Source organism: Ambystoma mexicanum, chromosome 9 (assembly GCF_040938575.1).
Source record: "Ambystoma mexicanum isolate Mex_15411 chromosome 9, UKY_AmexF1_1, whole genome shotgun sequence".
NCBI classification, from domain to species: domain Eukaryota; kingdom Metazoa; phylum Chordata; class Amphibia; order Caudata; family Ambystomatidae; genus Ambystoma; species Ambystoma mexicanum.
Window position 1 is genome coordinate 17,488,678 of NC_090931.1, and position 14,368 is coordinate 17,503,045.

The following is a 14,368-nucleotide window of genomic DNA, read 5'->3' on the forward strand; positions in this document are numbered from 1 at the left end:
GCTTACCTGCCTTCCAGCACGTCTCTGGTAAGTGGCCTGTGTGTTTGTGTTTGTGTGTCGGGTCTGTTCTGCTGTATGTTTGTGTTGTGTATGTTGAGATGGGGGGTGGGAGGGCGTGTAGGATGTGTATGAATGTTTGTTTTTGAATGTTCATGTTGTGTATGTTGAGATGGGGGTAGGGGGCGTGTAGGATGTGTATGAATGTTTTTGAGTGTTTGTGTTGTGTATGTTGAGATGTATGTATGGGTGCATGCTTCAGAGTTTGAGTGCTGAGTTGGGGGGTTCGGGTCTGTATGGGTTCATGGTGTATGCTTGAGTGTGTGCTGAGTTGGGGGCGTGGGGGATTCGGGTCTGTATGGGTGCATGTTTGAGAGTGTGTGTGCTGAGTTGGGGATGGGGGGTTCGGGTCTGTATGGGTGCGTGGTGTATGCTTGAGAGTGTGTGCTGAGTTGGGGGGTGGGGGGTTGGGGTCTGTATGGCTGCATGTTTGAGAGTGTGCTGAGTTGGGGGTTCGGGTCGGTATGGGTGCATGTTTGAGAGTGTGTGTGCTGAGTTGGGGTGGGGGGTTCGGGTCTGTATGGGTGCGTGGTGTATGCTTGAGAGTGTGTGCTGAGTTGGGGGGTGGGGGGTTGGGGTCTGTATGGCTGCATGTTTGAGAGTGTGCTGAGTTGGGGGGGTTCGGGTCGGTATGGGTGCATGTTTGAGAGTGTGTGTGCTGAGTTGGGGTGGGGGGTTCGGGTCTGTATGGGTGCATGTTTGAGAGTGTGCTGAGTTGGGGGGTGGGGGGTTCGGGTCTGTATGGGTGCATGTTTGAAAGGGTGTGTGCTGAGTTGGGGGTGGGGGGTTTGGGTCTGTATGGGTGCATGTTTGAGAGTGTGCTGAGTTGGGGGGTGGGGGGTTCGGGTCTGTATGGGTGCATGTTTGAGAGTGTGTGCTGAGTTGGGGGGGTGGGGGGTTCGGGTCTGTATGGGTGCATGTTTGAAAGTGTGTGTGCTGAGTTGGGGGTGGGGGGTTTGGGTCTGTATGGGTGCATGTTTGAGAGTGTGCTGAGTTGGGGGGTGGGGGGTTCGGGTCTGTATGGGTGCATGTTTGAAAGTGTGTGTGCTGAGTTGGGGGTGGGGGGTTTGGGTCTGTATGGGTGCATGTTTGAGAGTGTGCTGAGTTGGGGGGTGGGGGTTCGGGTCTGTATGGGTGCATGTTGGAGAGTGTGTGCTGAGTTGGGGGGGGTGGGGGCTTCGGGTCTGTATGGGTGCATGTTGGAGAGTGTGTGCTGAGTTGGGGGGTGGGGGGTTCGGGTCTGTATGGGTGCATGTTGGAGAGTGTGTGCTGAGTTGGGGGGGTGGGGGGTTCGGGTCTGTATGGGTGCATGTTGGAGAGTGTGTGCTGAGTTGGGGGAGTGGGGGGTTCGGGTCTGTATGGGTGCATGTTGGAGAGTGTGTGCTGAGTTGGGGGGGTGGGGGGTTCGGGTCTGTATGGGTGCATGTTTGAGAGTGTGCTGAGTTGGGGGGGGGTGGGGGGTTCGGGTCTGTATGGGTGCATGTTGGAGAGTGTGTGCTGAGTTGGGGGGGTGGGGGGTTCGGGTCTGTATGGGTGCATGTTTGAGAGTGTGTGTGCTGAGTTGGGAGGGTGGGGGGTTCGGGTCTGTATGGGTGCATGTTTGGGAGTGTGCTGATTTGGGGGGTGCGGGTCTATATGGGTGCATGCTTGAGTATGTTTGGGGCATAGTGTTTGGGGGTGAGGGGGCCATGGGGCATAGTGTTTGGTTGGGGGTGAGGGGGCCATGGGGCATAGTGTTTGGTTGGGGGTGAGGGACAGGGGGCATCGTGTTTGGTTGGGGGTGGGAGCCATGGGGCATAGTGATTGGTTGGGGGTGAGGGGGCCATGGGGCATAGTGTTTGGTTGGGGTGAGGGACAGGGGGCATAGTGTTTGGTTGGTGGTGGGAGCCATGGGGCATAGTGTTTGGTTGGGGTTGAGGGGGCCATGGGGCATAGTGTTTGGTTGGGGGTGAGGGGGCCATGGGGCATAGTGTTTGCTTGGGGGGTGAGGGACAGGGGGCATAGTGTCTGGTTGGGGGTGGTAGCCATGGGGCATAGTGTTTGGTTGGGGTGAGGGGGCCATGGGGCATAGTATTTGGTTGGGGGTGAGGGGGCCATGGGGCATAGTGTTGGTTGGGGGTGAGGGACAGGGGGCATAGTGTTTGGTTGGGGGTGGGAGCCATGGGGCATAGTGTTTGGTTGGGGGTGAGGGGGCCATGGGGTATAGTGTTTGGTTGGGGGTGAGGGACAGGGGACATAGTGTTTGCTTGGGGGGTGAGGGACAGGGGGCATAGTGTCTGGTTGGGGGTGGGAGCCATGGGGCATAGTGTTTGGTTGGGGGTGAGGGGGCCATGTGGAATAGTGTTTGGTTGGGGGTGGGAGCTATGGGGCATAGTGTTGCACTCCAAGAGTGAACTCAATAATAAAGCTAAAACAGGCACAGTTAGGAGATGTACATCCTTTGCTTTTTTGAGGAAACCTGACTCAACGAAGGCCATACTCCTCTTGGGCAACCCAAACAGCAAACTATAGCAGTCCAAAATAACGGAATAACGGAATGTCCAATCAAGGGTCAATAAAATATATATAATTTAATTAAACAGATGATATGCAATAACTACATTGAAATAAATGATAACAATGGAATATGTGTAGTACAAAATGTAAGTTTGAAATGCAATAAAAATTGTTACCCCTCAAAAACATATTCTTTTTCCATGTGGTTAATACAAATTGGGGGTTGAAAAAGCCTTCTGACATGTCCCGCCTACCGCCCCGCCCACTATAGACCTCATGTAAGCTACTTTCGGCCCTCTGTCAAAATCAGTTGTGCACCCCTGCTCTAGAGCATGGAGTATTCACTGCAAAGTAGTCAGGTGTAGGTCTAGAGGAGCATGGAGTATTCACTGCAAAGTAGTCAGGTGTAGGTCTAGAGCAAAGACTATTCACGGCAAAGCAGTCAGGTGTAGGTCTAGAGCACAGAGTAGTCATGGCAAAACAATCAGGTTTAGGTCTAGAGCATGGAGTATTCACGGCAAAGCATTCAGGTGTAGGTCTAGAGCAAAGAATATTCACGGCAAAGCAGTCAGGTGTAGGTCTAGAGCAAAGAATATTCACGGCAAAGCAGTCAGGTGTAGTTCTAGAGCACGGAGTATTCACGGCAAAGCAGTCAGGTGTAGGTCTAGAGCACCTTCTGATATTACATATCTCCTTTCTCCTTTCTCCTTTACATTGCTCTGCCTTGCCTCGCCTCTGCCTTGCCTCACCTCTGCCTTGCCTGATGTCTCTGTCTGTGACTCCAGCTTGGATACAATATGTTAAAGTTTCCAAATGTACTTTCTGGCCTTCCCTGACCACACATCCTCTTGTTTGGGCTTCTTGGGGGCTTGAGTCTGTCCGTTAGGTGGGCGCTGATATCTGTTGCATTTTGTGATGCACGGACCAAGCAATGGATCCGTAGATCCCGCAAAATGTACAAAAGTGTGCATTGGATCGCAGTGGACCTCGTATTTAGTAAGAGGTCCATGGATCTTAAAAAGCCCTAAATAAGCTGCAGACCCACTGGTGGCAGTTTCTGTGGCCCTGTAGGATTGTCAAGCCATTGACGTGTTGTGATAGATCAAAAGGGGGCGGCTTGGGTTTAATGTTTCCCGGAACCCCTGTGTAATCCAGGGAGGTCCCTAATTCGGCTATCTTCAGAGGAACAAGCTGCAGAGGCATGAGTTTCTAGACACTTGTGTTCAAGGTCCAGAGGGATTATTGTGGTTGTAGTTTCTCCCTGACTGCCCCTTCTTGGTGGTGGGGCTGCAGTGTGGCGTCCCAGGTGATCCCCACGGAACTCAGCTCTGGGGTGTACAGAGGCCCCCGCCCTGTAAAACCACTGCCTTGTCGATTTAAAGTGCTCATTAACAGATGGAACACAAGCACGTGCTGCTATCTCCACTCACAGCTTCCATTTTGTCTTTCTTCCTCTGCAGTAACGAGCACAAAGCACGAGGGCGTAGCTTTGAGCACAGGCGCCACTTCACCTCTTCAGAAGGAGCTGGGTGAGTGAAAGCCAACCATGTGTAGAGCCAGCAAAGATATTCAAATTACCTGGAAGTGATGTAATCACTGTTTCTGTTTCATTTCCATCACAGGATCAGGACAAGGTGGCGGCGATTTGGACTCAGTTGCTACTGAATCTGTTGCCAACGAGAAGGGTAAGAAGGGTGTGTGAACACTGGCCCTATGTGTAGTAAGCACACATATGATGATACCCCGATTATCTGGACACGGTTTATTCACTTTTGCTTCTTTCATTTCCATCACAGGATCTGGAAGAGAAACTCTGGCACCATTTGTAAATACAAAGCCAACTGGTGAGTGGCCATCCATGGAAACACATTGAAGAACTGTAAGCAGGAACTGTCATTTGTGCATCATGTTTGCCCACGTGTGACATCTTTTAAACCCTGTGTAGAATCCCCCCTGTACGGGGAAGTGGGGGTCGTATTATAGGACATCTAACACAGGTCATTTACCAAAACAGGGGGCCTCATTACGAGTATGCCGGTCCAGAAACAAGGGTGCCGGTAGCAATGTTCCGACACTGTTCCCGGAGCAGCAGACTACAACTCTGCCTGCCAGAACAGATGCGCCTGGCAGGTCTGACCTGCACAGTTGTCATAGAAGCACCGGCACCGTGACTAACAGTGCCAGTGCTTCCAAGTCTCCACTCCCACTTGTAATGTCCTGGTAGCACCGGGGTCTCAGGTGGCGGGAGCAGTGTTAAAGTCCGGCGGCAAACTGCCAGTAGCACCGGTGGGTTACCGCCAGACTTGGATTGAGGCCCATTGTAACTGGTCCATGTCACTGCTTGGGAAGACGGGCACTGAAAGATTTAAAATAATAAGCATGATTCCATTAGGATCTTAAGAAACCGTGAAGATGGTCATCCCAAAAATGATTTCAAATGTGTAGATATATTTGTGAGCGAAAATCTGGATTCCAAAAATGTCTATTTGAAATTCAGCCTCACATCTCCTGTAACAAGGCTCAATTTGGCCTTTTTTGACTCACTAGGACTACTCCAAAAACAAGATCTCCATGCATGTTCTGATACCGCTGAAAGCCCTGTCTTCTGCCTGCCATGGCCACAGTATGGCAGACAGTCATTTTCTGATTAACTACGGGGATACGTTGCATAGAGCCTGGTGACAGCTCTTAGTCAGTATTGAGCAGTGCAATCACGTCACCAAGATTGCATGAACTGCCTGACTCACCACGAAATAGTCCTTACTCTGCATAACAAGCTAGTTCTGTTCAGCATACATGCACCCTCAAGGAAGCACTCTACTGAGCATTACTAAACACAAGAAAATACACCCTGGTGGGCAATCTTTCAGTGTCAATGCACCTCTTTCTTCTGAATTGCATGGCTCCACCACACCTGTTCATGACCTCGAGCCTCGTGGAGATGCGGACCGTTTACTCAGGAACAGCAGCAGCCTTTGACACTTGGCTGCCGGTCTTTAAACTTCCCGTGCATAGGAATTATCGGCCAACAGCTACATCGTTCGCCTCTTCCTCGTCTCAGCATTGGAGGGTTTGTGGGAAAAGGAGTCTATTGTTGATATTTGATGAAAAGAGTTTGAATAATCAGTTTCAACATGCGGAATGATAAAGCAGTTCTGGATGAGGAATAGATGGGACTGATAAAGACTTTCTCGTTACTTCTACATGGTCGACCAAAGTTGGTAGTTTGGTTTATATGCTATGGTCACGAGTCTTTTTGATTCTTCCAAGGGGAAGGTGTAGCGTTATGGCAATAGTCCATGAGGGTACTGGGTATGAGAGGATTATCTTCAATTTAAAGAAGGCATGGTATTATCAGTAGACACAGACACAGTAGATGCAACTTTCAAAAACCTTTATTTTGTATTTTGGTAAGTTTGGGGGAATTCCTATCTGGCCCTAACTCTAAAGTTTATATCATTAAACAAATAACAAACACGTCCAGGTCAGTCTAGTCAAAATAAAAATGCTTATACTGACAAAAACCTAACCTTGCCCTCCTTCTGAAATGACAAATGTGCAAAGGGGATATCAAAAGGAAAGATAGTGTCTTAAAAGAAATGTCAGAATGGCTTAGGTAACAACTCCCTTCCCCACGTTAAGAAGCAAGGTGTCTTGAGAGTTTTAAAAAAAGGATAGGTGAATGGCACAGTTCTATCAGTCTTGCACATTTTTGGCTTACTGTTACAATTCAACAGTTCAGGCTCGGGCTTCAAGCTTTTGACAGTTTAATAAGCTTCTTAGGCTTTGACCACCGTGCCACAAATACACAGTTGTACTCTTGAATTTTACCTTACCACAATTCAAAACAGGCTTCCCTCCATGGGGCTCGAGCCTGTCTTTCTTTTTACATTTCACTTTCACTTTGTCACAGTTCAGCACAGGGTCCCTCCGCTGGGCTCAAGTCTGTCTTTCCTTTCACATACGTTTGAAATTTAATTTCCCACATGGGTCTCCCTCTGCCGGGCTCAGACCCTCTACTTTCACTTTCAGCACAGGCTTCCCTACGCCAGGCTCGACCCTGTCTTTCGCTTTACTATCGAAGACTTTCGAAACTGCAAGGATTCTTTGTAGACCCGTGCATGACCACTTCGACCTCTTGAAACAATTTATCAGTCAACAGTCTTTCATCACCTTGCAACACCAATGCATCTTGGTACTTGTAGCCTCTTATTCTCTTTACATTGCCCTCTTGCCATCTTTCAAAGTTCATATACTTTGCCCTCTTGGCATATTCAGAGTTCATATGCTTTGCAATCTTGGCATATTCAGAGTTCATATGCTTTGCTCTTCAATCAACTCTTGTTCGGGATCGCGGTTGATTTCTTGCCTTCGTTTTCCGCTTTATCACAACTTCAAACAGTTCACAGAGACTTTCGAATGTGCAATTCCCCCTCGCAGGACCACTCTGTTACTTTGTTTACCTTTATGAATATTCAACAATTGTCCTTTCCATTAAGTGTTTTACCAGCACACGTGCAGCCTTCAACTCTTGTTACAGTCACTTTTGCTTTTAACACAAACCAAGTATTTGTTTCTTGGAATAACTCACTGGTCATTTGGCTTCCTTTCACCAACGTCTTTCATGTAGCAGTCAAGGCCGTTACCAACGCCTCCTCTGCTGCTCCCCAACTCTGTCGTTCACCCGGGAGGGTAGCAGGCCGCCTCAAAGTAGTTTGAAGGTATCTCCTTTCTGCTCACTTGGTTGGTGGCTTGGAACACTTACAGCTTTCCGGAAGTGTGGAAATCTCACCTGGCTCTCTCTCATTCTCCGCAACTGCCGATCAGCCCTTTGGCACTCCACCTTCGATAGCCTGGTTTGCATCAGCTCCGGAAGAGCTGGTCCTTCACGTAGCCAGCCTTGCTCACTGTGTGCCTGTGGGCACCACCTTTTGTCCTGACATGGAGTGGGAACAAGTGGAAGGTGTGTGTACTTAGGAGTACGTGCCTGGCTCTGCCTGATCTCATTAAAGGGACAGAGCCATTGCAAGTCAGTAGAGGTAATATTCCTGGTCTCATTCCTCATCTTCCTCTGCTCAGAATTGTTGTCAGTGTGAAGTGGGGAGGAATTATGGGAGCTGTAGTTTTACATAAACCAGGTAGGGTTAGGGGTCAGATGGGTTGTGGAAAAGGCGGATACCATGTCTCACCATCAGGTGCTTCTCCCCCACTCCCTGAGGACCCCTTACCCAGGTGACCCTTCCTTGCTTGTCAACTACCAGGGTTGGGATCCAAAATCGATGGCCTTTCCCTGGCCACCTGAGTACGGGGTCCCTGCGGACTAGGATGTGAAACACCTTCTGGATACTGTGTCTCATCCAATGAAGCCATGACATCCCCAGAGGGTGTCTCCTTCTATGTGATCCTCCCTCATTAAGCCGCACCCAGGGTCAGGATCAAGTAGCGGCTGCCATCCCCATGCCACATGGGAGGAGTTCACTGCTGTGGTATCAGTGAGGACCCCATTGGATTCATCACAACACCCAACCACCCCATGCACCTGTGCAGGGTCAGTGACATAAAATCCAGTGAGACAAAGAAGAGCCCAGACGACCCAAGTATGATTTACATCACAAAGACCAGGCTGAGGAGGAGGTGCAGAATTATGAATATCACTACCAGAAGTAGGTGTGAGCATTCTAGGTCTACACTAAGGGCCACTACCAACACCAACTTAAAAACAGAAGACAGACCAGGGAGTTTGAAAAGCCCTGAGTGAGGAAGCGGTTCAGTGTGCAAGCAAGACAGGGTTGCTGACCGGGGGGCTGGAAGAGCCTGAGACCAACCGAAGCATGCCGGCAGAAACACTAAATGTACCTGGGTTGCCGGGATGGTTGTAGTGGGCACAATAGAGTTGGAGAAGACTTGGAAGAAGTTAATAGAGCAAGACCCACAGAGCAGAGGCAAGAGGGGAACCCCTGGGGTAAAGAAGAACCATACATATTTAACAAGAGAAATACGGGTCTGGGATGTGCACCCACAAAAGAGGTAAAGTATAAGTAATGTTCTGCTTGGCAGCACTTCCCAGGAGAGTGAACCAAGTCTGCCAAAGTCTAGAGACGAGGAAACCTGGCCCTGGGACTGGTGATCTAGAAAGTCAAGAGAGAGCAACACTCTGCCTCGTGGCTGTACGTGGGAAACCTGAACTCCAAGTGGGCTACAGTGGGGAAACCTGGGTCGAGAACATATTTGTACATGAACTGTTGAGAACAGAGGAAAACAGTGAAACAGCGGTCATCAGCGGAAGGGAGCCATTCTCCCTGTGTATTGTTGAGGGTAAAGTGATTCTGAAATCAAGATACCAGGAGAAGGGAGTCATTCTCCTGGTAGTTGAATCTGCAACAAGGATCAAACCACAAAATATTGTGATCCAGGGCAAGGGAGTAATTCCCCGAGGGATGAGGCACCAGAGAACATGTCTGATACAGAGTGTTACAAGATTGACGATCCTGTGTCTGGGAAGTATTGGGACCAGGGGAAGGGGGTCATTCACACTGGTTTAGAACTTGCAACTAGAACGTTACTACCCAGTCCAGGAGAAGGGAGTCATTCTCCTGGATCAAGAATATGGACCCAACCTTCTAGGTTGCTTATAAGTGTAAGGGACAGAATTAGAGTTTTGACACAGGATGGTGGACTCTTTAAGTCACAAGGACATTCTGACAGACCCGTTAGCACTTTAGTTGAGGCAGGGAAACCCTTCATAGTAGCAGGGAAATGTAGGGTTTACATTTATTTTCTTGGTGAATAAATGTCTATAGCAACCACTATACCACCTGTGTGTCAGTCACCTCCTTCTGCACCCTTATACTGCCTGTACAATAGCATACAGCTGAAAAGAAGTGGTGAGCCATTTTATGAGGGTGTGAAAAAGGGAGACATACACCAGGGACAAAACAAAAGAAAAAAATATATATATAAGAAAACACGTAATTTCCAACCTTAACATTAAACTAAGGGGCCACGTGCTTCATACTAAGGATGAGTGCTATTTAACAATACAAGCATACATTATTAAGCATCACTGAAGGCAGTGCCGGGGTCATGTAGGGAGGATGGGGGAGCTCCCGCTTGAGCAAGTAAGTGACGATTTAGCCAATCGTTGAGGAGATCCACCGTTGGGCTGGTTTTGATTGTTATGGCGGTGGATTGCAGTGAAGCGGACGAGTAGGGAGGAAGAATGCAAGCGGGAATGGGTTCAGGGAGGGTATGGGATGGTGAAGTTGAGTACAGTAGAGGGAACGAGATGGTGAGTAGACAGAGATGCAATCAGACAGGTACTGAGGAGCGAGACTTGTGAAAGGTTTGAAGGCCAGGAGAAGGAACTTGAAAAGACACTGATGGTAGCTGGGGCGGCAACCAGCATGCTCTCAGCAGGTGAAGGTGGGTCACGGTGTTGGTAGGTTGCAGAGAGTGGGAGTAGCGAGGTTAAGGACTTTGTCTACATGGATGAAGGGGGAGGCGAAGGAAAAGGAGTGGGTCCAGAAGTGGTTGAGCTTGCTGATCACAGAGATTAGAGTTTTAGTAGAGTGTTGAGTAAAATTGGACGAATATTCTGAATGTTTGGGAGGTTGATATGAGCAGATGAGGCACCTGACAGCTGGTTACATGATGTCACACCACAGGCATTATTTGGGGCCCTCTTTCGCATACAAAGGATCCAAGTGGTTCATGGCGCTTGACGTGCCCTGCTGCTGTGGTCCCCTAATCAGCACCCAGAACTGCCCCATTGTAGCAGTGATGCTGTGCACTCTTTCAGGTGAGCTCAGGGGCAGTGTGTACCGGCCTGTGTATATGTGAGTAACATTACACTACAACCTCAATGAGCAAAGGTGTTCGTGGTGCAGTCCCACTGGACCTCGCTTCACCTAGTCGTGCGTGGATGAAAGCACAGGACACAGTGCTGAGGAGCCCATGGGCCAGGAGAGATGTATGGGGGTGTATTTCCTTTCCTAAGCACCCATTATGAGTGTGGAGGAGACTTTAGAGGCGTACACTTTAAAATGCCAACTATTTATGAGTTTGGAATTAAGCTTATATTTGCCACATTAGTGTGAGGCAGAATCACCTGCAGTGCCCCTGGGGACCACTACAGGCAATTAGGACTACACGTGTAAGCACCATTTCACCTTTGGTACAAGCCCATACTACACAGTAGAGTGGTAGCGATGGCTGAGCAGCCAGACTAATCTCAAGAGTTTAAAGTGAGCAGTAGAACAAGTTACACAAAGGACCAACAAATACAGTGGTTCAAATATACATTTACTTAAGGTTTCTTGGTAAAAGAATATACATTTATTTACTCAGTCAGTTAGAAAATATTACTCTGGCATAAGCAGCTCAATATCATACACCAATACACCACAAAAATCCAACCTGTAAGTAAATGAACAAGTTTAGCTTCAAAATGAAGTAGGAGCAAAATGGCACTTCAGATACTTAATAAAGGAGGGAAAAGACAAGGTTATAAGAAAAGACAGCCCAAATACATTCATAGGCAGGGCAAAGGGTTTCAGTTAAATACAACCAGCAATTCTTCTCAATAGGCCTGGGCCAAAGTCAATGGTTCAGAGTCTTTTGTATAGGATAGCACAGTGCTGGTATATAACGGTGTAGTGAAAAGGGAAACAGCACCCCTCTGGGGCCAGCCCTTAGTGCAATATAACTCCTAATCACCTTCCTTCACAAGTAAGAAACTATGCGAGACACAATGAACTCAGTCTGGAAGAAAGCCACTCACTCAGAAGATTTTATGCTTGCATTTATTTACTCCATAAACTAATCAGAATTAAGCAGCAGTTTTCAATACTATGGGAATTAAAGTGCAAGCTGAGTAATAGAAATGATCAGTCACAGATGAATATGCAATTATTCTTACGCTCCTAGGAATCGTTGATGCTGATACGATAGAACCACACCCAGGACCCACGCCACACAGAGCCCGCCACTCCTCTGGAACTGGCCTAGCCCCTGAAAGCCTGCACCAGAGTGGAATGTAACGACAGGAGCCTCTGCCCTCTAGTGCTGGCTGGTTGTCCAGGCGCTGTTTCCTACGTGCACGCTTCTCTCAAACAGCCCAGGAAGAGTCCCCCCCCCTAACTGGCCCAGGTAAAGATCTCTTATTAGGGGATGCATGTCAATCACTATGACGTACTAGCTCTTCGAGAATCTTCTGGGCCCAACCTTTCATGCAGCAAAACATGTTTTCGCCTGGAAAGATCCAACTAGAAACTGCCAGTCTTGGCTCTCAGGCTCCGTTTATGTTGTTTTGGGAAGCGCCTTCTACATTCCTGTGTTATCAGTACACCGCAGAGTGCAGTGGAGAAGGGCTGTGCCTGGCTCGTAAAGGCTGCGCAGGGCTTCTTGCAAAACTAGATGTTTATGTCTCAAAAAGGGCCTTCACAGTTAACCCCTCACAAGCATGCTGGCTCAATCAGTTCGAGAGGCCTTGCTGGTCAGCATTTTCCTCCACGCTTCGAATAAGCTCTACATATATGCAAGATAGCTCAGTAGGTTAACGCAAGTGCCTAGATGCTTTTTACTACAAACGGTTAAGTGTTTGCCACAGATTTTTAAAGGATTTGGCTAGGCGAAAAGTTTGATGAATGTTTAGGGAAGGACGAGCCTTCGAAGTTGAGGAAAGTTTCACGCACTTTCTTGATGGCCGAAAAAATGTCCGGACCGCGTTTGCACAGTACCTTGTCAATGAAGAAAGCTGTAGCTGAGGCAGTTGTTCCTGGCAGTTCGAGCAGATCTTGCCATTCCTGAGCTTCAGCCGTGGGGACAAGAAGGAGGATGTCGAGAGGTTCCTGCACTGCCCAGGGATGAGGCCAAAAGCTGTAGCAAGATGTCAGTTTAAGGTGTGAGTGCCTTAAAGTCTACGAGCTGGTTTCCTTCCCTCTGGCTATCCGGTTTTTAACAGCACTCTGATGACAATTCGACCAAAATAGAATGGTGTCCAGGTGGCTTGCGAGTTGGTTGTTCCCACCAAACTCAAGGGAAGCAATTACCCTTGAAGGGCTTCTCTGTCGTTGGAGTTTCAGGATATTCTGATCTACAGCAGAGCTTCACTGGTCATCCAGGAGTTGCAGCAGTCCTCTTCCTTCCTCTCCTCTTCGGTTCTTTTGTTCTAGTGGTCGACTCTGCTTTCCATGTCCCAGAGACCTGCTTTTAAACAGTTTTCCCCCATTCATTCCAGCCTGGCTGTCACTCGCACAGCAGGGTGGCTGTCCTTGCTGGGCAGCCAGCCGGCCAATCACGCCAGAGTGCATTCAAGTCTCCTAGGAGACTAAGCACAGGGAGTTTCGGGCACCTCCCTCATATCCTGTCCACCCCAGACACCCTGGCGCCAGAGGAGGGCTTCAACACTGAAGACTGCCAAAGGCTAACGAACAAAGGGACCAGACCTGGTTTGGCACGCAGAAACAAACACAAGAAGGACCTTTCCTAAAGGAAATCGCAAAAAAAGATGACCGGAGTCTGTTTTTACAGATAGGTCTTGAGCACCATATTTAAAAACATGGCTGACCCGATTTTTAGCTACCTTTGTTAGCGGTTGGGAAAATCATGGTAGTTTGATCTAAACCACTGCCACCAGCCATTTGAAGTAGGAAAGGGTAACATTTTACTGTTACATGAGTGTTTTGACTCAGGGAAAGCTAGGCAAGCCCTCCAGCACTCTATGGGAAGATAGTGTGTGCTGGGTCAGTAAATTTAAAGAGACTAGTAAAGTCAATTTAACTTTACAGGCTCTGGGAGACGGTAGTCAGTCCCAGAGCAGGTATTTAAAACTTGGGAAGTCTGAAAGACAACCCTGTGCCACTGCACTGAAGGTGCTGTGTGACACACAGAAAAAGATGATGCTACATAACCAAAGAACACAAAAGTAAAACACACACAAAATACATGGAAGAGTGGGAAAAAAAGGCGCACGCTCTTTCCAGGTAAAAAAAATAAAATCCTAGACATCCAGCAAAGTTGCTTAGGGTCTCAAAAGGTAAGGAAAATTAGCACATTCTGAGAATTCTCACTAACATACATGGAAAGCACTTTAGAGTGTAAGTATGAGTTAGACAGAATGAGTGCCTGGAGACCGTGCAACCAGCTGTGGTGTTGGGTATACACCCCAGTAACATAACATGCTATACTTTCTATGTACCCCATGGTCCCAGGAAAATATCCCTTTCTGCCCCAGATCACAATTAGGAGACATTTTACAAGTGAAAGCTTTTTGAAATAACACGTTTTTACCATAAGCACCAGTCTCCCCAGGAATGGGGCCCTGGCCTCCGCAGACTCTTCCTCACATCCGAGTCCAAACGGGCTCTCAGGGGTCTTCCTGTGGGCTGGTTTTGGGGATGGAGCAAGCCCACCGGTCTTTGGTTGAGGCGCACACCCTAGGGTCAGCACTAGAGAGTGGTGCACTTTACTAATGTGCCACGAACCGTAAATGCACCTTTTACCTCCGAGTACCTGTTTCATGCCTTCAGGAAGGTAGGAGTGAATAGTAAAAGACATGCCTTGATAAGTGACACAAATAAACCACCACGGTGCATGTTGAATTAAATATTTGTCAATGTGATATTGTACTTTCTGAAATGCTCACTGAATAACAATTTCTTAATATTCAGTGAAAGAAACGCTGTCAAGTCCAGAAACGATCACCTCTGTACAGAACACGGTGACAGGTGCGTACCTCAGCATTTACTGTATGGTTACTCTACTGTTCAAACGTAAATTATGAAAGTCAAAACAGCAGTTCAGATAGCTCAATGAG

General features: G+C 48.2%; 1 protein-coding gene across 1 annotated transcript in view; it reads left to right on the forward strand.

Annotated features, from left to right (window-relative positions):
- Positions 1–14,368, forward strand: part of CRTAM (cytotoxic and regulatory T cell molecule) — a 237,065-nt gene that overhangs the window by 161,027 nt on the left and 61,670 nt on the right. The window contains exons 9-12 of the mRNA XM_069614085.1: positions 4,014–4,082; positions 4,176–4,238; positions 4,350–4,397; positions 14,223–14,279. Of these exons, the coding sequence (XP_069470186.1) occupies positions 4,014–4,082; positions 4,176–4,238; positions 4,350–4,397; positions 14,223–14,279 (237 nt within the window). The remainder of the gene's footprint in view (positions 1–4,013; positions 4,083–4,175; positions 4,239–4,349; positions 4,398–14,222; positions 14,280–14,368) is intronic.